We start from the raw sequence: 21,742 nt of genomic DNA on the forward strand, positions 1-21,742 counted from the left end.
TTTTTAAATTTCCTTCCAAATATATTAGCTCATTCTTGGGGTTGACTTTTGCACTTCATTTATTAATACTGTATCCTGTATTTTGTTTTCATAATTATCCAGAATCCTGTTTTTTTTTTTCATTTGTTAGATTTATCTGTTGTTTCAAGTATATTTTAAAAATGTATCCTGCATTCTATACACCTTTATGCACATTCTTAAAAATAATGTTTATCCTGCACCTACTGCCCCGTGTGGCAATAAAAACACATTTTTTTTAATATGACAAAAAAGAACTGATTATATGTCAGCCTGTTGCAATTCTTTTATTTTGGAGGACAACGCTGCGTTCTTGAAGGCATCTCGCTGATCTTTCTCTTGCATGCGTCGTTCTGGGCTCCACGTTGCTTTGTCTGACGTTTTGTCATTTCCAAATACAATCGGGTTCTTCTTCACGCTTCTTAACCCTTCGGTTAGTTATAGACATGAAAACAAACAAACATCTGCACTGAAGTGAATTTTAGTCAGCTTCATAAGTATTTGTGCTGTCAAACATCAAACAGGGTTTTGGATATGTACCGGTCGTCTGTCTGTCTGTCCGTCTGACACCAAGGATGCACAACAACCCCCCTTGCCCTTCATCTGACCATTATACATTGAACAGACAGACGAGTAAATGATCCCCCATTGTGCAGTGACATGTTAACATTTGTATATTTGCTCATTAGACGGCCCGATGGCATTTCAGCAGCGCATCATCAATACATTGATTCCGGTTCATCTCAATGCTCAAATGCTTATTCTAACGTGGATGGTTGTTTTTTTTAACTAGTTGAAAAGACGACTGTATTGATGCATGTATCGTGATATAATACAACAAGCTGACTACGTATTACTGCTCCTCTTCCCATTCAATGAATAGCACATTAGACATTGTTTTCACTATTAGTGATGTGTTTACACGTTTTGGGCTGCATCCAATGCGGTTAGCTGTTTATATTCGCTTTGCTATTAATTAAGAACATTGGCATTTTTTTCAGACTATTCATTTTGCCTAAAGTTTATACGGTTGTTCTATTTCAAGTTTTTTTTTTTTTTTTTTGGTTTTCCTTCAAGTAGACAGGATGAATTTGTGGTCCTCGCAAGGATTTCATGAGGACATTCAGGTGTCAAGCACCTTTTCAACTCGCCTTTGTGTATTGTGACACACTTTGTTGTCAATCACTTCCTATGTGCAGCTCAAGTTCAAAGCGCAAAGAGACTGAGAAAACCCCCATCGTTTAGTTGATATGAAAATAGCAACAGCATCATTTAACATCAATCGTGATTGACATCTTGGAAACAAATGGAAATGTATTCGTGTAGCTTAAAAACAAGACGCTCATTGTACTTTTGTAGGTGGATAACAAGTCAACAATCCAAATCTTTTTGTCGTCTGTAGTAATAAAGCATAAAAAAAAAAAAAAGATTTATGCAAATCCATGTTCATTTTATTTTCTTATATATTTAGATTTCTCCACGCATAAAGTTGCGATTTCATTACTGTATATTGATTAGTTACAATTTTGTCATAAAATGACAACATTGGCTTCATAATGACAATTCCAACTTGTGTCGAATCTCGTTGTTAGGTTTATACAGCAAAACATATTGAACACCCAGAAAGAATGAGAAGACAAGACTTTTGGTTTTTACTCACAAACTGGCAAAGATGCTCTGAACAAGATTCATTCTCTTGCGTCCTCTCTTCATTTGATTGGTGCTCTTGTCAAGCAACTGATTTGAATTGCTGTATCATGACATTCTCATAACATTGCTCAATTTGTCAAACTGATTTTATGACTCAAATTAGGATTGATTGGTGATGACAAACTGGCGTCTAAAATGACTCGATGCCTAATAAATATTGGAAAACGACACTTTGTTTTTCATTGTAATATTTGTCGGACTTGAGTTCGCGCTTTCGGAGTAATAATGCAAAGTGCAAGTCAGAGAGGAAGATGGTAGTTTCCGACGGTCTTTGAAGGCGACAGCTCCATTAACGGCTGGAAAGCGGATCAATGTTTTCTCTGCCGATGTGTATTCAAGGCGCTCATTCCATTAAAAGCTCCTTTTTCCTTCTTAGACTAGCGGTGGCCGTCCGGCGCGTCTTCACACCTCCTGCATGGCTCCCTCCCTCCCTCTTTGCCTCCTTCCTCAGACGTCTGAAGTTGGCGAGCGTCCGCAGGCCGCCTCGTTCACACTTGACTTTACACGTCAGGTCACGTCACGCCTTTTTGATCCGCCGGGACATTTAACTCGAGGCGGCCCTGCGGCGAGCTCACTTTTTGTGTGTGCGCGCGCCGCGACCAAGGAGAGCGATGTCGGCCATCCACGGAAACGTTCCCGTCGGGGACCTCAACCACTTGCACATGTACCACGATGGAAGCCTCCAGATGGCCAACACGGGTACGTACGTCAGCCGCCAGCCGCTCAACTCCACCCAACTCGCTCAGGCTGTGCGATTGCTTCGGCCTGAATATCCTACATTCACTTTTTACTCCTAAAAATAAATAAACCCAACAATTATTCATACGAGAAATATTTAAAACAATTATATATATATATATATATATGCGCGTTTTTTTCTTACGTTTATTTGGTGTATGACACGTGACGTGACTTTCCCCCGTAAAATTTGTGTATATGGAGTACAGCGAAGTTCCGCCTTGAGATACGAGTTGCGTGTTTTTCTTAAACCGTTTGTGTTGTTTTTGACTTAAGCGTTGCGTTTGGCACGTAGTTGCTTCCCCTCAAACAAAGCGAATAGGACGTGTATTCCAAACGACGACGATTCCGCTTCGGCTCACACTTCCTTGCATGTGTCTTCATGCTGACAATGCAAAATGCTGGAAGCAACAGCATCGTTGTCCCAGACAGTGTTGGAAGCATCACACTCACTGCCATGACAGACAAGCCAATACTCCGAAAACAAACACAGTTGCAGCATCTTATTGAGAAGGGCGCCCCCTATCGTAATCATCCTGCCACCGGTGGCCACGATACGCAAACAAACGAGGAGCAGCACAATGTCCACTGAATTGGAAGAGGAAAATAATGCTTCGTTCATCACATTTGCGTCCATTAAATTGCAATTGTGGTTTGTTAACTTTGTATCAAGTCAAATATTACTGTGCTATTTTTCTATTTAAATTGCATTCAGTTCAATAGGTAAAGAATTTCTGACGGATCTTGTTGTAAAAGCACAATTCCATCGGTGTACAACATGGACAAAACGGCAAGTGAACAAGACTCTGTTCCAGATTTCCGCGGTGCCGACGTGACAAACTACTTGACGGCGGCGGGCGGCTCGGCGCCGCGCGCGGACAAGTGCGTGGCCGTACTGACCCACCGGCGCAAGAGGACCAACTTCAGCCAGCAGCAGATCCAAGTACTGGAGAAGGTGTACGCCGACACCAAGTATCCCGACATCTACCTGAGGGAACGGCTCGAGGCGCTCACCGGCCTGCCCGAGTCCAGGATCCAGGTACGGCCCGGGACGCCTTCACAAGTCTTCAAACGCCACTTTTGGGACGCAAACGCAAAAACAAGCTTCGGTGCTTCCATCATCGTCGTCGTCTTTCGCCTTTTATTAGCCGCCATCAGTCATCAGTTGATTTGGTCACAAAAACACTTTTCAGACAAAAGTGAAACCAACGCAAATAGAGGCCATTCATTGAGACGACGACGATAAATTGACTGACAAGTTTATCAATGACAAAACAAAAAGAAAAGTAACAATCCAATGAAGCATTCGGCCATTTGCGTTGGCTACGAAAGTGGAAGTGAAGATTTGTGTGAGCGTTTTGAGTTGACTGCCTTCTATGTGAAAAGGTTTCCAAATCCAGATGGCGGTTTGTGGTCACGTGACCCCCTCGCCCACTTCCTGGTTTCCGTGCGACTGCAGACGAGTGAACATGACTTGGCAAAATTCCTTTTGGCTCTCGACTTTCAGGTGTGGTTCCAGAACAGGAGAGCAAAATCCCGTCGCCAAGTGGGCTCCTCGGTGGCCGGGAAGATCCCCAACACGCCGCCGCCGGCCTTCAGTCAGCTCCCAAACAGGATCGACCAAGAACAAAGTAACAACCTGCATCAGACCTGATGATGACGATGATGACGTCAGCTGATTTTCATCTTCATTCTTTCAGTTTTTGACAACAAGCGCAGTTCGTTTGGACGCGAAGACTCGTACAGAAGCTGGCTGGAGGACCCCCACGGGACGCCATCTTGCCTCTACGAGAGCGCCGCCGGCCGAGCCAAAGGCGAGCAGATGCGGCGCCGCCGCCAGCCGGACGACGTCCCCGTCTACGCGTCGTCCAAGGACGGCGACCATCCCAAACTTGTGGTGGAGTTCGACAACTTCCCGCCCAACCGGACCATCGGGCCCGAGATGAAGGTGGTGATCCCGCCCATCCCCGCGCAAAACAACAACCCGAGCAAAGACGCCGGCGGCCCGCCGCAGTTTGCGCACGGCGGGCCTTTCAACCGATTCTCCCCGATCCACGGCGCCCATTTTTCCGATTCAGACTCAGACTGGGAGAGTGACGCCATGCTGCCATTTGGCGCTTTTCTATAAAAGGAGGCGACTTTTCTATTCATTACAGAAAAGAAATCAATCAATCAATCAATCATGAAGCCGCCACTTTGATGTTTAACAACCAAAGTAGTATTAGTGGGTTATGAAAACATAACCCAGTAAAACTACAATTGTTTACATAAACTGTCTATTTATTGTCAAATTGTAATAAAAGTTTCATGTGGAATTCAATGGGGTTTTTTTTTCTTTTCTTGCTGAAAAACGACTTGGCAATATGAGGTTTGAAATGGAAAAAAACCCATGAAATATATACAGCAGCACATTTGCAAAGACTGACGTGTTGAGTGACAAATGCACAAATGCGACCATGAGGTGTGTGAAGAAAACAACTTTTGTTTTTTTAAACTCTGCACTCGCTCAACAGTTACAAAAATACCAAAATCTCTTTTTGAGTTGCACAGAAAAAAAATAAAAAATACAAAAAAGCCAACATTACGAATAATTTGATACATTTTGTACAATTATCTACAATTTTATAAAACATCCTTTAGCCTGCACTCGGATCAAAATTTTTTGTTGTCAGAAATAAAAGAAATAAATAGATACGTAGGACCTCTAAGAATCCCAAACAAGGTCGAGATTCGTGTGGCCAAAAAATCCTCTGGATGGAGTGCACCAAACAAACGTTAAGAGTGGAAGCCGGCGATGGTGCGCGTGCGCTCGTGTGTGTCATCATGCACCTGCCTGCTGCCTGCTCTCGCTCGCTCGCTCGCTCGGGCTCACACCGCGTTGGTGCTGTTGGCCGAAAAGGCGTGCAAGTTGCCCAGCTGACTCAGGCCGCTCTGGATGTGCGCCACGTGGATCTCAACGTTGTTCTGGAAGCAGCTGCAAACAACAACAACAACATTCTACTGACTTGGATTCCAAACGCAGCTCCGACATGCTGCGTCAGTACAGAAGAAGCAAGCTTATTTCACTTCACTTAACAAAACAAAGACAATTTCATTCACAAACAAAAACATTTCATTTCTACATTTCATGTTTACAAAACTAATTCTAGCCAAAATGTCCTTGGTTTTCATCTTTTGTTAAGGATCCCCAGGAAGTCCAATGCAAAATTGCAGAAACGATTTCCACCATCGATTGGTGGCGAATCTACCTGAGGTTGGAAGGATCGATGGACGCTTTGATGTCGTCCAGCGATTCCGTTAGCGATTTGAACTCAAAGGAATTCAGGTCTCCGCCGTCTGCCAGGCACTGAAAACAAGACGACGACTGACGTGAAGGGCACCGGCGACGGAAGGGACCAGCGAGCGTTTGCCGACCTTGATCTGCAGCAGCAGAGCGGTGAGTCGCGAGACCAGTTGCGCCAGGCCGGCGTCGCTCACGCCGGCCTGGCCGTCCTTGGACGGGTCGCCGCTCAGCGTCACCATCTGCTGGGCCTCGTCCTCGCAGTGGCGCCGCAGGTCCGACGCCGGCTCGGCCGACTGCGCGCCGCCCTGCTCGGGGGACAGCTGACACCGGCCGGCGTCACTCACACGCCACCACTCGCCTGTATATATGACTGGATAGACCGGAGCCCGAACGCGGCCATCTTGCAGACTACTGCATCAAATATACGTACACATGAGAGATATACAGCTCGGAGGCGCTTCATTGAAGGGAGGGGGGTTGTGATCACTAATTTTTAACAAGTTTAAAAAAAAAAAAAAAAAGTGGATGTACTGGTGCTATGAAGACCCCCTTTTACTATTTAATATTCAATTTGGCATCTTTTGTTCAATGACATTTGGAATTCTTGAATAAGAAAATGTACAAGTTCCCTCCTGTATTAAACATCATGAAGCATTTATGCATGTATTCAAGGCAAGTTGTAAAATGTCTCAAGTCCTTTTGTTTCTGTTTAAAGGGACACTTGACCCATTTTCAGCAGTAAAAAGTCATTATTTTTCATGTACAATTCATACCTTTAAAAGGTCATTTTTCTACTTGTCAACCGATGCTAACGACCAATCATGGCTCAGTTTACAGATCAAACCCAGAAAACAGGTGAGCACAGGTGATGTCATGCATCGACAGCAAGTAGAAAAAGGACTTTTAAAAAGGTATTAAATGTGCATGAAAAAGAATGAACTTTTTAGTGCTGAAAATTGTATGACTTGAATAAATTGAAAAGATGAGAAATGATGCCGCCTCCAATTTGGATGGTGTCAACGGAACGGGAGGAGCAATATGGCGTCTCGGCCTGTCGGCTATCCAGTCATACGTGGAGATCAGCGCTGGCAACGGACGGCGAGCGTTTCCGTCAAGTTACCTGGCAAGAGAAGTGGCGCACCTCGTGGAGGACTTTGTTGAGATCTTTGTTGAGCTGCTCCAGCTGGAGCACGGTGGACGCGTAGCGCCGCTGGAAGTCCAGCTCGATGGGCAGAGCGTACGATTTCTGAAACGCATCCGCTCAGCATTTCACATCAGCACAGATGGGAAGTGCTCAAGTTGCTTTCTTTTTTTTGTTTTTTCTTCCCACCTCTCTCTACTTTTTTGACTTTGATCAAATCCCAATATGACAAACAAAAAGAAAAAAAAAAAAAAAAAAAACATAGTTTGTACCATCTTCTCCGCTTCGGTGTTCATTTCTTTCAAGTGCTTGATGTGCTCCTTCTTGATCATCAGGATCTTGGACAACCTGGTCTGGAAAAGACACACAGGCAGGAAAATCAAGATCTGGCGCCACTTTCCAAACCAAAGTCCGCCTCTTCCTTTACCACTTGGACCAGGAACTTGACGGGAAATCCTCCCAGGGTGTCCCCGTCTGCAGCGGGCAGGTTGTTCCTCCATGGCGACTGGTTGATGAGAGGATCGTGGTCCTGGATATTAGGCGCATGTCATTCCAAACTTTTCGGGACGTACAACGCGAAGCTCTCGTGCGTCCCGCCGTTACCATGAGGACGGGAGCGCTGGCCGACGCGTAGGGACCCCGAGGCGGCGTCATGACGTTTTGCATGAAGCGCGTGGCGCGCTGCTTCTGGGCAAAGGCGGAAATGGGCATGGTCTCGTTGGGCTCGTTGCTCTGCAAAAATAAATCAATCAATACATAAAAAATGATGAGCAGCAGCTGGGTCAGAGCGCGCAAGGTCAAACGCTTGCCCTCACGCCGGCCGTACCAGAACTTCATAGTCGGGCACGTTGTGCGTTCCCAGGCCACTGCGGTCAAAGGTCACGCGGTACGTGGCGGCGCTGGTGTCCACCGCGTCGATCTGTCCGGTGAACAGGCCGTCGTGGACGCCTCGCAGGCGAGCTGTTGACACGCGCGCAACCAACAACATTTCAAAACCGGAGACCATTTTTAACTGCAGGATCCTATTGGCAATTGGGGAGCAAAAGTATGGCGGATCAAAACTGATAAAACTCAAAGGAAATAAAAGAAGTGAAAAGAGCGGATATCATTTTCAAATTCCATTTTCAATTTCACTTTTAGTCATTTATTTATTTTGAATGTTGGTCCTCACACACAGTAAAGCAAGACCTCACATGACGCATCTTTTGTCGCCACGAGGTCGCGTGCATTATGACGTCACAAATACGCAACACCAAAATAGGAGAGGGGAGGGGTTGAGGACTTGGCCACAACCACAACAGTTGGACCGACATGGCAAGTGGATTATTATCGGCGGATTTCTTTATCCGCTTCATCTGTCTGATGTCAAATTGGTCGATAATGGAGTTGCCACGGCAGACGTGTACGTTACCGGTGACTTTGGTTCCGATGATGAGAGGAAGCGGGATCTCATCCGGAAGGTCTTTGCAGTTGGACACGTCCGACAGTTTCCTGTGCTGCAGCAGGCGCATCTTTTGCCTCTTCTGCCTCAGCGCCGTCCGCTCCTCCGCAAAGAAGGCCGACGAGCACCTGGCACAAAAAGCGGCCGGCCGTCAACTCCGCCGTCCGAGAGGGCCCACGCGTCTGACGTACCGTCGGGGCTTCCCCATCAGCCTCCGGATGGTCCCCCATTCCACCCGGGTCAACTTCCTGGTTCTCAAGGTGGGGAACGTTTCCTTCAGACACAGACAGAAGTCATTGTCGCCCTCAAAAAGAGGCCTGCAAGGCACAAAAACAAAAACATTTGAGTATTGTCCCGATTTGTGATGTCATCGTTTGCGAGCGTTCAACTTGCCTGTCGATGTTGGAATAGAACCATTCGTAGATGCACCACTTGTGAGCTTTGGGCAGCTTGAGGAGGTTTCGCAATCTCAAGCCGATTCTCTGCGACGACTTCTTATCGGGCGTCACCACGCTGGAAAACTTCTGCATGCAAACAAGAGCAACAGCAGAGATTGATCCGTTAACTCATTGACTGCTCGCCATTTCCACTCAAGCAACCCCCCTCGCTCCCGACTGTTTGAATGGGTTTGGACTGATTTTGCAAGGCCCACACAATAAAACATGGAACCTACCAAAAGAAAAATTTAAGTCTCTTCTTTCATCAGGGGAAGGAAAAAAGAAAAGAAAAGTACATTTGTATCTGTTTCCGTTTTGCAGCAATTAGCATTCGAATATAGCCAAGTTTCATCATTATTCACAAAGCTGTTTCGAATTGTGGGGAAAACGGCTTGTTTTCAACATGGCCCTGGTTGATCTCGTATACTCTGCTGCCACCTGCTGGCTGTTTTTGTAATTACTACTTGTAGGAATAATTGTAAATAAGTTATCATACATTTGCTGCAATAAAGAATTATGTTTTGCATTTGCATTTTTAGGATTGGAACACCCATGGAACTCGGGGCATGGAAACCAAATCAAAAGAGGGTGAGCAGAGGATTCTTTTAGAGAGTGCAGAAGTGAATTGGATCAGTCAGTTCCTGTCCTCGCGACCTTTGAACTGAGCGTCTTCTCTCCTTTTCGTGTCGTGTTTAATAAATGTCAAACTGGTAAACCTGACTCTACCATTACTTCCTCTGTTCTCTGCAGTTGAGAGGCTGCATCAAAGCCTTCTGGAGGCTCTAGCATAAAAAACATCAAATATGTCTTTGGGACATTTAAAACATTTAAAATACAACGTATTTATACGCTTTGGCTAGCGAGTGAGTTAACTTCATATAAGCGATTGTCAGATTTGTGATTTTCCAGACCTGCGGTGTGGTGTTGACCCTCTGGCTTCGTCGTGGTGATCTGGACGGGAGCCGCGGCGGCGGGTGATCATCCTCGTAGCGACTCCTCTTTGAGCCCCGGGTGGGCTGTTGGGGGGGGCAAACGGCGACGCTTAGCATCACGACTGCCGCATATCAATTGAATAGTCAAAGTCAAACGTCTTGCCGTTTCCATGGTGAGGGTGGACGGGCGCCCCCTGGTGTTGTGAGCTCTTGGGAAGGCGTTCTTTTCGTTCAGAGTGTTGGACAAGCTTCCTTCTGTCGGAGGCCATTTGAAGGATGAGCAAGTCATTCGCAATTGACAAGCAGGCTAAAATTCAGCCAGCGGCCGTCCCACTTCATATTGTACAAATTTCAGCCCGTCAACAATAAATATTGCGCTTCTTCTGCAGTCCTCCATGAAAGCAGACTTATTCTCTTTGTGTTAAATCAAAATAAGACATTTACAATCATCCAATGATCAACATGATTGCTGACCTTCCAGTTTTTAAATAAAGGGGTTAATATTAACGTTGGTCTTCTTAATCCGAGTCATCAATCAATAATAATAATAGTAATGAAGAAATAGCTGATGATTGAAATAATGGTTAGTTGCAGGCTGCAGCTCTAAATGCCAACTGAGACGGTTCACTCTGTATTGACAAACTGTCAATTGGATCATTCCAGGCGATGCTACCATAAATTATACAATATTAACCAAAAAAATAATACATACGCCACAGTTCCTGGTGAATGAGAATTAGGTGCTTTGGGCTTTATAATTCCGATAAGACAAAATAATATGGTGTCATTCATGGGAAAAGTAACGTCCCCCCCAGATCAATTATTTACAAAGAGTAAGAAATATGCCACATACCTTTCAGACTGACAAGTGCTTCTGCCGAGGAGCCTAAACACGAAATGAGGAGAATTTAATACATACTATCAATTGTCTTATTGTAGCAAAAACAACGCCAATGCAAATAGCTGAGCTGAGCAGCTCGGGTCGCCTCCGGTGAGGCCTTCGCCGAGGATCGAGCTGTCAAACACGGGGAACGTCACGGCGACAGCTGGCTGGCTGCATGGCTGGACAACCGACACTTGGCTTCCGTGTGGACTGTGCAGTACGGGCTACAGGCCGACAAGTCAAAAAGAGACGCCGGAAGCTTCTTGGATCGAAACCACTGACACAAAGACGATAACAAGTGAAAGTTAAGAAGTGTAGTAGTAACGCGGCGAGCAAACCTCCCTTGACAAAGCGCGAGTGTTTTTATTCCACCTGCAGGAAGCTAAGGGGGGTCTTTTTGTTATTAGCGGGTTGCTAACTAGCGGCTAGGCTAACGTTATTTGTTGACGAGAAACTTGACAAACTCCCCCGTTAGCTTGCGTTAGCCTCACATGCTAACCAGCATTAGCCGAAGCGACTCGGCTGGGGGAGACCGCTGGTTGTCTCCCACTTTGTGTGGGGAAAAAAATCCAGTTATAACGACTTGAAACTAAATGCAGGAGGCGGCCACGCGGATTTGAGTTGTTGGGGTTAACAAGGCGAAAGTGGGTGCAATTTGGCGTTCTTTTACTCACTCTCGTCCAACAGCTGCTCCATCTCCGCCATCTTGGATGAGCCGCGCCGCTTTTTCAAAGGGTTTGTCAAAATGCATTGTGGGTCGGCGACGCTGCCTGCCACAACTGCCAGATCGCAACCAAGACACTTGCTTCCTTTTTTTATGACGTCGCTGCCTCAAACATACGTCAAGCGGGCTTCGTTGTTCTTCCAACAAGATTACGGTGCGTTCATTTCAACCGCATGAATGCTTTATTAAAAAAATAATAACAAAGTTAGCGATTCCGATGGTCAATCACCAAACCCGAATTTGATTGTGCAAGCATTTTGACGAGCTGAGAAAAAGAAAAAGCAGAAAGTAAAGATAGTTACAGTAGAGGCACATGAAATTTGAGATAACTGATACGTTTAAAAAAAAAAAAAAAACTGAAAAAAAAAGTCATTTAAAAGAAAAAAGTGAATTGAACTTTTGATCCCTTGCAAGTTGGGAAACGTATACAAACGCTTTTATAATCAGAATTTGGAAGTAAATAGCCTAAAAGTGTTTCATTTCAAATCCGTTGTGGTGAAAAGATGAGAATTATTTATGTGCATATCCCAATATTTATGGACCTGGCTGAAAATGACAAACAGGACATTGCTGCTTAGGAAGTGCATTTTATTTGTTTTTGCTAGAGAAGCTGCATGAAGAGAGAACAACAATGCAAAAATATACATCATGTCAACGGGGATTCCATACACTATTTTAAAAGGAAGTCAGGCCTGATGTGTGTGTTGGTCACGTTAACGTTTATTATATAGTATGAGTATGATGCTTTCTTTTATTGCAGCGACTAATGTTGTATCGTGGGTTTTTTGTGTGTGTGTGTGGTGGGCCAGTTCAAATACGCTTTCCTAAATCGAGCATAGAAAAAAAAAAAAAAAAAAGAAAAAAAAACACTAATCCATCCCCCCACATTGAACCTGAAAGAGGGATTTCCCAGTGCGGTACCGAACGGGATGGAAACGGAGGCTTGTGAACTAGTAAAGCTGCTGAAAAGTAGCATCAAGTGAGCAAAGAAAATGGGAAGCAAACGGAGGCCTCTGGAAGCGATGGCGCTCACCACAAGGACGACTGGTAGTTGAACTTGATCTTCAGGAGATACTTGAGGTTGATTTGGGCCACGTCGTACACGATGTACCTGCGGCGGCGGCTCAGGAAAAGCAAACATGGGCTGCCGGCTCGTCATCGGCCGGGGGCGGAAAGGATACTCGTTGTACAGCAGGCTGGTGTCGTCGATGTTGGTGTTGGCTCCTTTGCCCAGCGGCACTTCCACGCCGTCCAAAGTGGTGCTGGCGCTCGAGTCGGGAGCCGTTCGACCCAAACCTGCCAGCAAAGAGCCATCAAACGGGAGCTCTTGACACTTTCTTCAACTCGGACTACTTTTCTGTCTTCAAAATGTCGTCTTATCTCATCATGCAATTATTTAGTTTCGTGTATGACCTCCTGCCAAATTGTATTGCGATTTCTTTCCTTGTTCTTGTAATGTTGACAAATTTGAGCTTTTCATAAACATGTCATCTCAAAAAGAGAGTCCGCACCTTTAACGCTGTGTTTGCCCTTTGGTAGTTTGGTGATGTGGGAGGCCTTTTTCAGTTCGTGCCTGGAATCGACACGAGACAAATTGCCACCATCGGTCGTGAGCTTGTCTTGTCCGTGCAAACGGTCACTCACATGTTGCCCAGGGCCACTTCGGCCAGCAGCAGCAGGCCGATGGGGTCCGACTGCGACGTGTGACAGTAGTTGGCGCTCTTGGACACCATGTCGGCAAAGTACACGCCTTTGCCAAACATGTAACCCGTCTAGAGGAGACACGAGTTGATTCCAAAGAAGAAGAAGAAGAAGAAGGCGGCCGAGATGAAAAGAGAAGAGGAAAAAAAATGTCTGACCACTGGCGCCTCGGGCGGGGCGATGCGAAGACCCTGCGACAGAATGCCGGCGTAGTTGGTGGTGCGCGAGCCGTGCCACAGCAGCTGGCGATTGTGCAGCTCCTCGAAGGGCCCGAAGCGCTGGCGTTCCCCTTCGCGCTTGATTTTGAAAATCTACAAAAGCGCGGCCCGCTCGAGGTCAAGCGTCATTTCTGGTCGCGCGTGGAAAGGCGAGCCGAGCCGAGGCGAGCCGAGCCGAGCCGAGCCGAGCGCTCACCTCTTGCACTTCCAGCGTGTACGTGTTGTGCGTGGCGGCGTGCGTGTTCTTCACGTATTGCAAGATGATGTCCGCCTCCGGCGTGCTCTTGTCCACAACCTGAACAGCAAAACGTTTGGAGACGCAACAGAAAACAAAAACGGAGGAGGAGGAGGAGGAAAGCAGCGGCGGACCTCCACGTGGGTCTTGAGTTTGTCGTAGTTGATATCGATGGGATCGCTCTGGTGGTCGTGCGCGCCTCCTCTCAGCAGACTGTACGCCACTTCGATGTCCAACAGGTTGTCCAGCATCTGAACTTTGGCCTGCGAGGGTCACGCACGCACATTGTGACTCCTGCGCCGAAGACCAAGAGGGCGGCTGGTGGCGACACGTACCTGAATGTATTCCAGGTTGCTGAGCAGCGGCGGTTTCTTCATGCCAAAGTCGTGCGGGATCAGCGTGTAGAAGCGATTGGACAGATCCAAAATGTGCGAATCGGCCGCGTGCTCCGACACCGCCTACATGTCAAGGAAACAACAACTTTCTGGAATGATTTATTAGTCTTTTGTAATGGGGAAAAATATTGGATTTCATTCAAACAAACAGTAACGTCCTTAAATAGCCTCAAAATGACAAACAAGGCCTTTTTTTTTTTTTTTTAATATTGCATCTCGCAATTCGTGCCTTTTTGTTTTGTTTTGACCTTCACCTAAATAAAGTTCACAATTTGCTGCATGGAAAAAATATTTTTCACCCCTGACACAATTAAAGTTGTTTTAAATTGCTTCTGTAATTCAAACATTTTTTTTGTTTGTCATATTACAAATATCGGGAGTTAAAATCTTTTCTCTTGTACATTCTGGTAATAATTGTACATTATCTATGTAAAATGTCCAATTTCTGAATATTTCTTCAACATCCAATCTTTAATTTGAGTTCACCTTTAGCTTATGATTATGATTATTTTAAAAGTGTCTGACATTTGCTTGATTTTGGTGCATTTCTTTATAATTGTGTCCAATTGTCGGACTGCTGATACCACCGCCCCACTTGTTTTTATTTGAATGTTAAGTTGGTCTCTTCATTTTTGCTATCTGAAGTTTGTGTTATTTCTTTTTTCCATATCAAAAACAAAGTTTAAAAACAAATTGTGTCCAATTGTAAAAAGAAGAAAAGGTGTCAAATGATGACTGCAGCATGCTCAAACAACACTTGCACACTTGTTGCAGTTGTGCGGGAGCAAAAGTTGCATTTTTTTTTTTTTTCTCTTCCCGTTTTGAATGTTGACCGACCTGCTGCACTTGCGTGAGGAGAGCGTACGCGCTCTGAATTTGCCTCTTGCTCAGCTTTCCCAGCGGCATCTTCTGGAGGTCAATCTGAAAACGCGAGCGAGCGAGGAAAGGAAAATGTTGTTGCCGTGGAGACGCGACTCGGGTTTGCTTTTTGGCGTGAGCTGAAAGTTGTCAAGCGTCCAACCTCAAACTCCACCATGGCCTTCTTCATGCTCTCCACGTCAAAGATGAGTTTGATGAGCTCCTGGACGGGTTTGGCCAGCTTGGACTCGGTGCCGGCGCTGGCCGTCAGCCGCTTGACCGCTTCTTCGTCCTGACGGTCCCAAAACGGCGTCAAGAGCGGCTTCCAATTGCCACAGGCATGTGCGTGCGTGCGTGCGTGTGTGCGCCCACCTGTCCGTAGTCGATCTCCAGCGGGTAGAACTTGTTGGGGTACTTGACGAAGTCGGGGGCTCCCCACTCGTTGCCCGTCTTCTCCTTGTACAGCGACAGGAAGTTGCCGAGCGCCGAGCTCTTGTCGCCCACTTTCTCCAACTTGTTGCCCCCGATGGTGGTGCCCACTCGACCCCACGAACGGAACACCCAGTACCTGTGCACCGGGCAAAAACCGGCAGGCGGAAGGAAATGTGCTGTGCAAGATGGCCACCGGGGGCAGTATCATATCAAAGGCGTTGCGCTTGCAAGAGGATCAAGAACATGTGCTTCAGTGTTCCCTGGTTTTCCGCCGGGGTTCCAAAAAATATGCGGGTTTTTTTATTTAGTTTGAATTAGTTTTCAGCGTGGCCCTTTTACTTTCCATTAGATTTAGTTCTTTAATAAATGTTTTGTTTTAGTATTCGTTTTAGTTGAGTTTTCATTCATGCGTATTACTTGTGGAAACGTCGTCATTTTTTGCTGCTTTTCTATTGGCTGCTGCTTGATGACGTGACACACGTTCAAACGTCCTGATTAATATCAAAATCAATCACATTTGAAATCATCCCGAAAGGCTGCATTCAATGACCAAAGACATTTTCACCATCATTATAGTTAGTTTTAGAAACGTAAAATGTCGTTTCAGTTAGTTTTCGGGTTTTTTGAAAAGCATTTCCATTTTTATTTGATTTTGTTCACAAAAATGTTTTTTGAATTGTACTTTGGTCAACTGAAATAAGCTTGCACACAAGTGAGGTCATCGAGCAACAGCCAATGGAAAATTATCTTCCCATGACGTCTCTCCAATGCCGTTTTTGAAATATTACGCACAAGTAATACACCTTTTCTTGTAAAAACTCAAAGTTCAACTCAACTAAAACAAGAAAAAGAAGCACCCTGAAAACTAGGTAAGTGTAATACTTCTCCTCCTACTAATGATGATGTTGCGTTTGTGTGTTGAGACCTTTTGTGCACGTCGTCCTCCAGCAGCTGCAGTTTGTAGTAGGAGTTGGTTCCGCGCATGATGTCCACCAGGCCCAGCGTGGCGCTGTACATTTTGCCGCCCTGCTCCAAAACGTGAGCGCTGTTCTCCAGACCTGAGGGCACAGGCGGCGTTCAAATGACGCCTCATCCCGCTGAGGATCGACGCGAGGACCGACGCGAGGCGGCCACCTGAGTCGGGGTCGACGGCGGCGCCTCCTTTCACCGTCAGTTTCATCTTCTTGGCTTTGCTCTTGCCTGCGACAAGGCGGAAGCGCGTTCACAAAGAAGCGCGTCAGTCGGCGACTGTCGCGCGCGCGCGTTTTACCTTCTTCCTCCTCCACTCTGCCGCCGCTCTTGGAAGCGCCCGATTTGGAGGGGGCGGGGCCGGCCGGCGGCGGGGGGGCCGCCTCCACTTTGACCTGGGCGCCCCACGGCGAGATGGCGTGCAGGGAGAGCAGCTCCTGGAGGGCTTTTCCCGACGACTTGACGTCGGCAAGGAAATCCTCGGCCAGCACGCGGAGCCCCGCCTCTTTGGCCTCCTCCATCTTCTTGCCCATCTTCTCCACCTCCTCTGCCGGCGTCACACGCGAGCTTATTGCAGTCAACCAAACTCATCAACAAGCACAGGTTTTGCTCACAAAATCAAACGCTTTTTGGAAAAACGGAAACGACTGCTGTTTTTCTTTCTCTCTCTCTCTCACTCTTGGTGCTGATGCAGATGGAGGCCTTGCCGGCGGCGGTGCACATTTTGGCGCCCAGCTCCTCCACGGCCGCCTTGACGTCGTCTTTGCTGCGGGCCAGTTTGCCCACGGTCAACACTTTGAGGCCGCTCAGAGGTTTGTCTGCGGCACAAACAAGGCAGTACGTTCAGACGGCGGCGCTCGGGGAGGGGGAGGGGTTGTCGGCCGAGAGGCGTGGCCACCGACCCGGCGGGGGGCCGCCCTCCGCTAGCGACTTAGCGGGGGCGGCGCCCGAGGCGCCGGCCAGAGGCTCCGACTTGACGGCGGGCGACGCCTCCTCGGGGTAAACGCGGTCCTGACGCTTGAACTTGAACTTCTTGAGGAAAGGAAGCTCGTGGAACTCCTACAACACACAAACATCGAATATCACAGCTGCTTTCATAACTAACGTGCTTGAAAAATGCTGTTGAGGTTTTCGGTTCCGCTTTGTGACTGTTTGAAAGCGCGATATTAAGAAAGCTTTACGTATGAGGAGCACAAACATACTAGCAAAAGCTGTCTTTCTTTTTTTTTTTTCTTGTAATATGATCACAATTGTTCATTTTCCTTCTACACTTAAAATAAATAAATAACAGGTGATTTGTCTCTTGAAATTCTGCCAGGATTTGCTCTCATTCATTCATTTGACTTTTCCAACTGGATTTTGTATCAAAGCAACGACGACGTTGCAACGAGTGCGACTTTTGGGCATAAACAACAAAATTGACGCTGACATCTTTCCTCATTTTTTAATCAACCCATTTGCAGAATTGACATTTTTGTGAGATTGGGGCATTTGAAAATTGTATGACGCAGTGAAAAATATGGAAAACATATTTGTGTTGCAGTTTGAAGAAAAAGAAGCGACATCGGTTGGAGTTATTGGGATCATGGTTGCCGCCTAATTTTCACTTCATCCACCATTTTGAAATTTCGTCTCAGTTTTAGTCCACTTTCAGTCACGCTTTTCTTTCTTTTTTTTTTAAATCATATTTAATCCTCCCCATCCCAGTTTTATTTAGTCAACTATATATCGAGCATTTTAGTCCAAGAAAATGTCATTTTATTCGTCTAGTTTTAGTCAACAAAAACTGTGGACATTTTAGTCAGGATAATCATTTTACCACTGGATATTTTTTTTGCCAGCAGATTATGTTGACTAATTTGGAAGACAAACGATTTCACGTCCAATTTTCGATCGTATCTTTTTGATGAAAACAAGTTGGAGTATATCAACATGGCTCCGTGCTACCAGCTAATAAGTTAGCAAGCATTAGTTAGCGGTCAGATTGTTGTTGGAGTAGTGCAGCCGTTGGCTTTTGTTTTGTTTTTTTAAACAAAATCATTTCATTTCCATCTCGTTTTTGTTGATGGCCGAAAATGTCCATCGATTTGAGTTCCGTTTGGTTTATGAAGGAGGCTTTTGGTCTGGTTTGGTGGTGTGACAAATGTGCGCCGAGGAAATGATTTTGGTGGCGGCGGCGCACCTTGGGCGTGATCCAGTCCTCGCGTGCGGGTTTGCGGCTTTTGTAGACGCACTTGGTCCACGCGGAGATGTCGCCGCTGCAGTAGTAGGCGTCGCCCTTGAAGAGCAGCTGTCCCGAGCACGCGTGGCACGGCCGCAGCGCGCCGAAGGCCATGCCGTCGGCCAGGCCGTCCAGCACCTGTCGCCGGACGCAAGGCACAGCGGAACGCGCTTCGTTTTGGGGTTTTGGGGTTTGGCTCCCGTCAACGCGCTTTGCGACGCAGGCGCTCGCCGGCTTGCTCACGTTGGACTCTCCGGAAGGAACCTGCTGTCCGTTGGCGATGAGCAGCTCCTTCATGTCGTTGACGGAGCAATGCTTCTTCAGCTTGTCTTTCATGCCCCAGATCAGCTGACTTTGCTCCTGCGCCGACGCCGACGTGAGCGAGCGAGCGACTGTCGGTCGAAAAGTCAACGTTACCTTCAACTGCGCTTCCAATCGCTTCTTCTCCTCGTCGTCCTCCTTCTTCTGCTGCTTCTTGGACACGCCGTCCACCTCGTTGCTTTTGCGCTTTCTGCAAGAAGGGGGGAAAAAAAAAAAAAAAAAAACTTTCTTTGTGCTCTATTGTGTCATAAAGAACAAATCTTTGGCTTTTCGTTTTCTTCAAAGTCAAAATGACTTTCAATATGAAATAGTCACATTTATTTTGACAAAGTGGTTCTAATTAGTTGCATTATTTAATTTATAAAAAAAAAATGAAGAAACTAAAACGGTTGTTTTTGTTATATGTCATTATAATTCTTCAATGCTTTCCAGACTTTTTAATATCACCATTTTTAATATATTTTGTGTTCATTATTTGAAAAAATATATTTCATTCATTTGTGATGGTTGTAAATATCACTCATCTACTGACGTCATTTTAGGAATTATTTTTGCATAAATTCATTTTTTAAAAAGTACTCTACGAGAGGAGAATCCAGTCCTCAATAATTGTTGACATATCTTGATAAAAAATAAATACGTAATCTTGGAAGACTTTTTTTGGTTTGCTTCCGGTAACATTTTGTTTTTTTAATTGGGTTTGGCTTGAAAAAGGCAAGTCAGCATTTGTTGTGCTCGTTTTCGTTTCGTCAACGAAAACGAAACAAGTCACACGCTAAGACGCGCTTTGAAGGCCAACTTGCAAACGAGCATATTGAGATTATTTGAAGGTCGGCAAACCCTTGGACTTGTTGAGCCGGCGGGAGCCGCTTCTTCAGCTCGTCCTTGTCGTCGGCCCTCAGCGCCTGGAAGCCCTTGAGCTGGGCGCCGCCGTACTCGGCCTTGAAGTCCAGCTCGTGGCGGCGCTCGGCGAAGCAGGCCGTGTGGTACCAGCGGTCGATCAGGCCCAGCTGAGGCTTCTCCGGGTCCACCGTCTTCTTCGACACGCGGATCTGATCCTGCCGGTTCGGACGGAAGGCGCGTTTTGATTTGATTTGCTTGATAAAATGAACCCCAACTGAAATCAACTCTAACTAAACTAAAAGCAAGCATTTGTTTAACTCAAGTTAAAAACAAAAACAAAAGTCGAACGAACATTCCAAAAGTGGAAAAATGGTGTTGAGAAGCAACCTTTTCGATTTTCATCTCGCAGCCTTTGCACGTGCTGCGGTTGGATTTGGCGTATTCCACCGCAAAGCCGCTGAGCGTCTTCTCGCCTTTCTTGGCGCCTTTGCCTACGAGGGAAGACGAGAGCACAAGCAGAATGAAACCCAAACGGCGATCAGGAACTTGGGAATCGGGGAGGCGGGGGACCGACCGCCTGCGGCAGCTCCGCCGCTTTCGATGGCCTTCTTGACCTTCTCCTGGTCTTCCCAGCGAAGGTCGGAGAAGCCGTCGATGTCGGAGGGCGACTGCGCGGCCGCTCGCAGCCAGAAGCAGGAGAAGTGGTGCCAATGCGGGACCTTGCCGTCGAACATGGGTGACTGAAAGAGGAGCACGACGTCAGCATCCGTTTGTTGTGAGAAACGACGCAGCGCAATCGCATTGTCATTTGCAAAGGGGAAATTGCAGCTCGTGGAGTCTCGCTTTTTCTTTTGCTTTGCTTTTCTTGCTGATGCGAGGCGATGATTTGAATATCTTTGGGCTTTATGAGCTGATTCACGCCCGCACCACGTTGGATTGCTTCTTGGGAACGGCAAATGGCACTTGATTTATATTGCACTTCTCAAAGCGCTTGACATTTTTGCCTACCCGTTCAGTATCCTGCTCAAGGATGCTTGGCCGTGGTCACAATGGCATGGAATCGAACCCACAACCTCTGCAGGCCGCAAAGTTGTTGAAAATCGGCGAAAATGTGTCCAAGCAATAAAAGCGTGCGAGCGGACGGTTCGAAATGGAGGCGAACCAGGACCGCGGTGCTTGATATGAAAACACTTCCTAAGCGACAAGAATGTTTTGTGAGCGCGATCAAGCGTCTCATTTTGTTTTCGGCGTTCGGCAGCTTGCATCATGATGGAAAAGGCAGCCGTCGTCGTCCAACCGACTGTCCTCTCGTTTCAGTTGCACATTTGAAAGCCCCACTTACACACACACAAAAACCGTCTCCAGTTAACGGCAACTTTATTCACCGTCCTTCGAAAAAAAGGGTCTCGTGTGCCGTTAGCCACTTAGCCGGAGTGTTGGCGTTGGTGCTTTGGGAAGCTTTTTGGACGCTAGCTTACCTGCACCATGATGGCCATTCGGAGCGAGTCTTTGGCGATGTTTTCTTTGCACTTCTTGCACGACGCGCGGCCGCTCTTGGCGTACTCGGCCTTGTACAGCTTGTCCTCTTGACACTCCGCCATGTCGGCCTTGCTTCTCTTGGTCGGAAAAGGACAAAGCGGCGAAGGGGAAGATAGCAAAAGTTGGCTGTGTTCAGGCAGCCGGCCAGACAACAATCGGAAGAACAGAGCGGCGCAAAGCCCGCGTGCTGGCCTGCTCAGAGAGAGGGCGCACAAAACAGGAGGGCTCACTCCTCGCGACCGCTTTTCGCAGGCCGAGGCGAAACGCGAACGTCCGCCTCCCCGTTTGCGCTTTCAAACGCAACATTTCCTCCAATCATTTCTCGCCTGCTTCGCCACTCTTATAGCCAGCTCAACACAAATCAACACTTCCATTCAGTCCAAATTCTAAAGGCTCGTATTTATCTAGTGGCGATTAAAGTCAGATTATAAAGTTCCGACATCAACGTGATCAATTCATTCATGCAATTGTGAGTTCATAATCCTTTGACAATGAAAGCTTTCAAATAGGCTCGAATAATAAGATACAGTAATTTCGACTTTACGGTCCATTTGTCATGAATAGACGATCGGGCCCGGCCGCAGACAGCACTAATCGAGCGTAGCGTAATCGTCAAGGAACAGCTTGCTCGATTCGCTTTCACTTTGACTTCAACGTCCTTAATGCGTCATGAACAGAAAAGCACCGGCTTGCCTTCGGTGCC

At 46.6% G+C, this 21,742-nt stretch overlaps 3 protein-coding genes across 5 annotated transcripts; 1 reads left to right on the plus strand and 2 right to left on the minus strand.

Moving 5' to 3' along the window:
- Window positions 1–2,028: 2,028 nt before the first annotated feature.
- Window positions 2,029–4,781, plus strand: mixl1 (Mix paired-like homeobox). Its single transcript, XM_077510025.1, has 4 exons — window positions 2,029–2,427; window positions 3,282–3,505; window positions 3,974–4,097; window positions 4,167–4,781. Exons 1-4 carry the CDS (start codon window positions 2,340–2,342, stop codon window positions 4,592–4,594), a joined length of 864 nt encoding a protein of 287 aa, XP_077366151.1. The 5' UTR covers window positions 2,029–2,339; the 3' UTR covers window positions 4,595–4,781.
- On the minus strand, window positions 4,643–11,396 carry lin9 (lin-9 DREAM MuvB core complex component). 3 transcript variants are annotated; one of them, XM_077510024.1, is made up of 15 exons: window positions 11,258–11,396; window positions 10,554–10,586; window positions 9,864–9,955; window positions 9,680–9,784; window positions 8,725–8,855; window positions 8,523–8,648; window positions 8,302–8,459; window positions 7,717–7,850; window positions 7,494–7,622; window positions 7,318–7,395; window positions 7,163–7,243; window positions 6,870–6,995; window positions 5,881–6,069; window positions 5,715–5,812; window positions 4,643–5,440 (listed from the first exon to the last, which is right to left on the minus strand). In XM_077510024.1, exons 1-15 carry the CDS (start codon window positions 11,286–11,288, stop codon window positions 5,335–5,337), a joined length of 1,617 nt encoding a protein of 538 aa, XP_077366150.1. In that variant the 5' UTR covers window positions 11,289–11,396; the 3' UTR covers window positions 4,643–5,334. The 3 variants fall into 3 exon arrangements, with proteins under 3 accessions (XP_077366150.1, XP_077366149.1, XP_077366148.1); XM_077510023.1 differs by having other exon boundaries at window positions 6,891–6,995; window positions 7,318–7,419; window positions 11,258–11,394; XM_077510022.1 differs by having other exon boundaries at window positions 7,318–7,419; window positions 11,258–11,392.
- A 478-nt stretch (window positions 11,397–11,874) lies between these two features.
- parp1 (poly (ADP-ribose) polymerase 1) lies at window positions 11,875–21,610 on the minus strand. Its single transcript, XM_077510019.1, has 23 exons — window positions 20,979–21,610; window positions 20,075–20,240; window positions 19,888–19,991; window positions 19,498–19,715; window positions 18,754–18,847; window positions 18,580–18,696; window positions 18,298–18,474; window positions 17,018–17,174; window positions 16,793–16,933; window positions 16,417–16,662; window positions 16,281–16,346; window positions 16,072–16,204; window positions 15,087–15,282; window positions 14,878–15,006; window positions 14,694–14,777; window positions 13,797–13,919; window positions 13,596–13,724; window positions 13,423–13,521; window positions 13,167–13,319; window positions 12,952–13,079; window positions 12,819–12,880; window positions 12,489–12,603; window positions 11,875–12,418 (listed from the first exon to the last, which is right to left on the minus strand). Exons 1-23 carry the CDS (start codon window positions 21,099–21,101, stop codon window positions 12,337–12,339), a joined length of 3,042 nt encoding a protein of 1,013 aa, XP_077366145.1. The 5' UTR covers window positions 21,102–21,610; the 3' UTR covers window positions 11,875–12,336.
- Window positions 21,611–21,742: the final 132 nt, after the last annotated feature.

Source organism: Festucalex cinctus, chromosome 21, assembly GCF_051991245.1.
Source record: "Festucalex cinctus isolate MCC-2025b chromosome 21, RoL_Fcin_1.0, whole genome shotgun sequence".
NCBI lineage: Eukaryota > Metazoa > Chordata > Actinopteri > Syngnathiformes > Syngnathidae > Festucalex > Festucalex cinctus.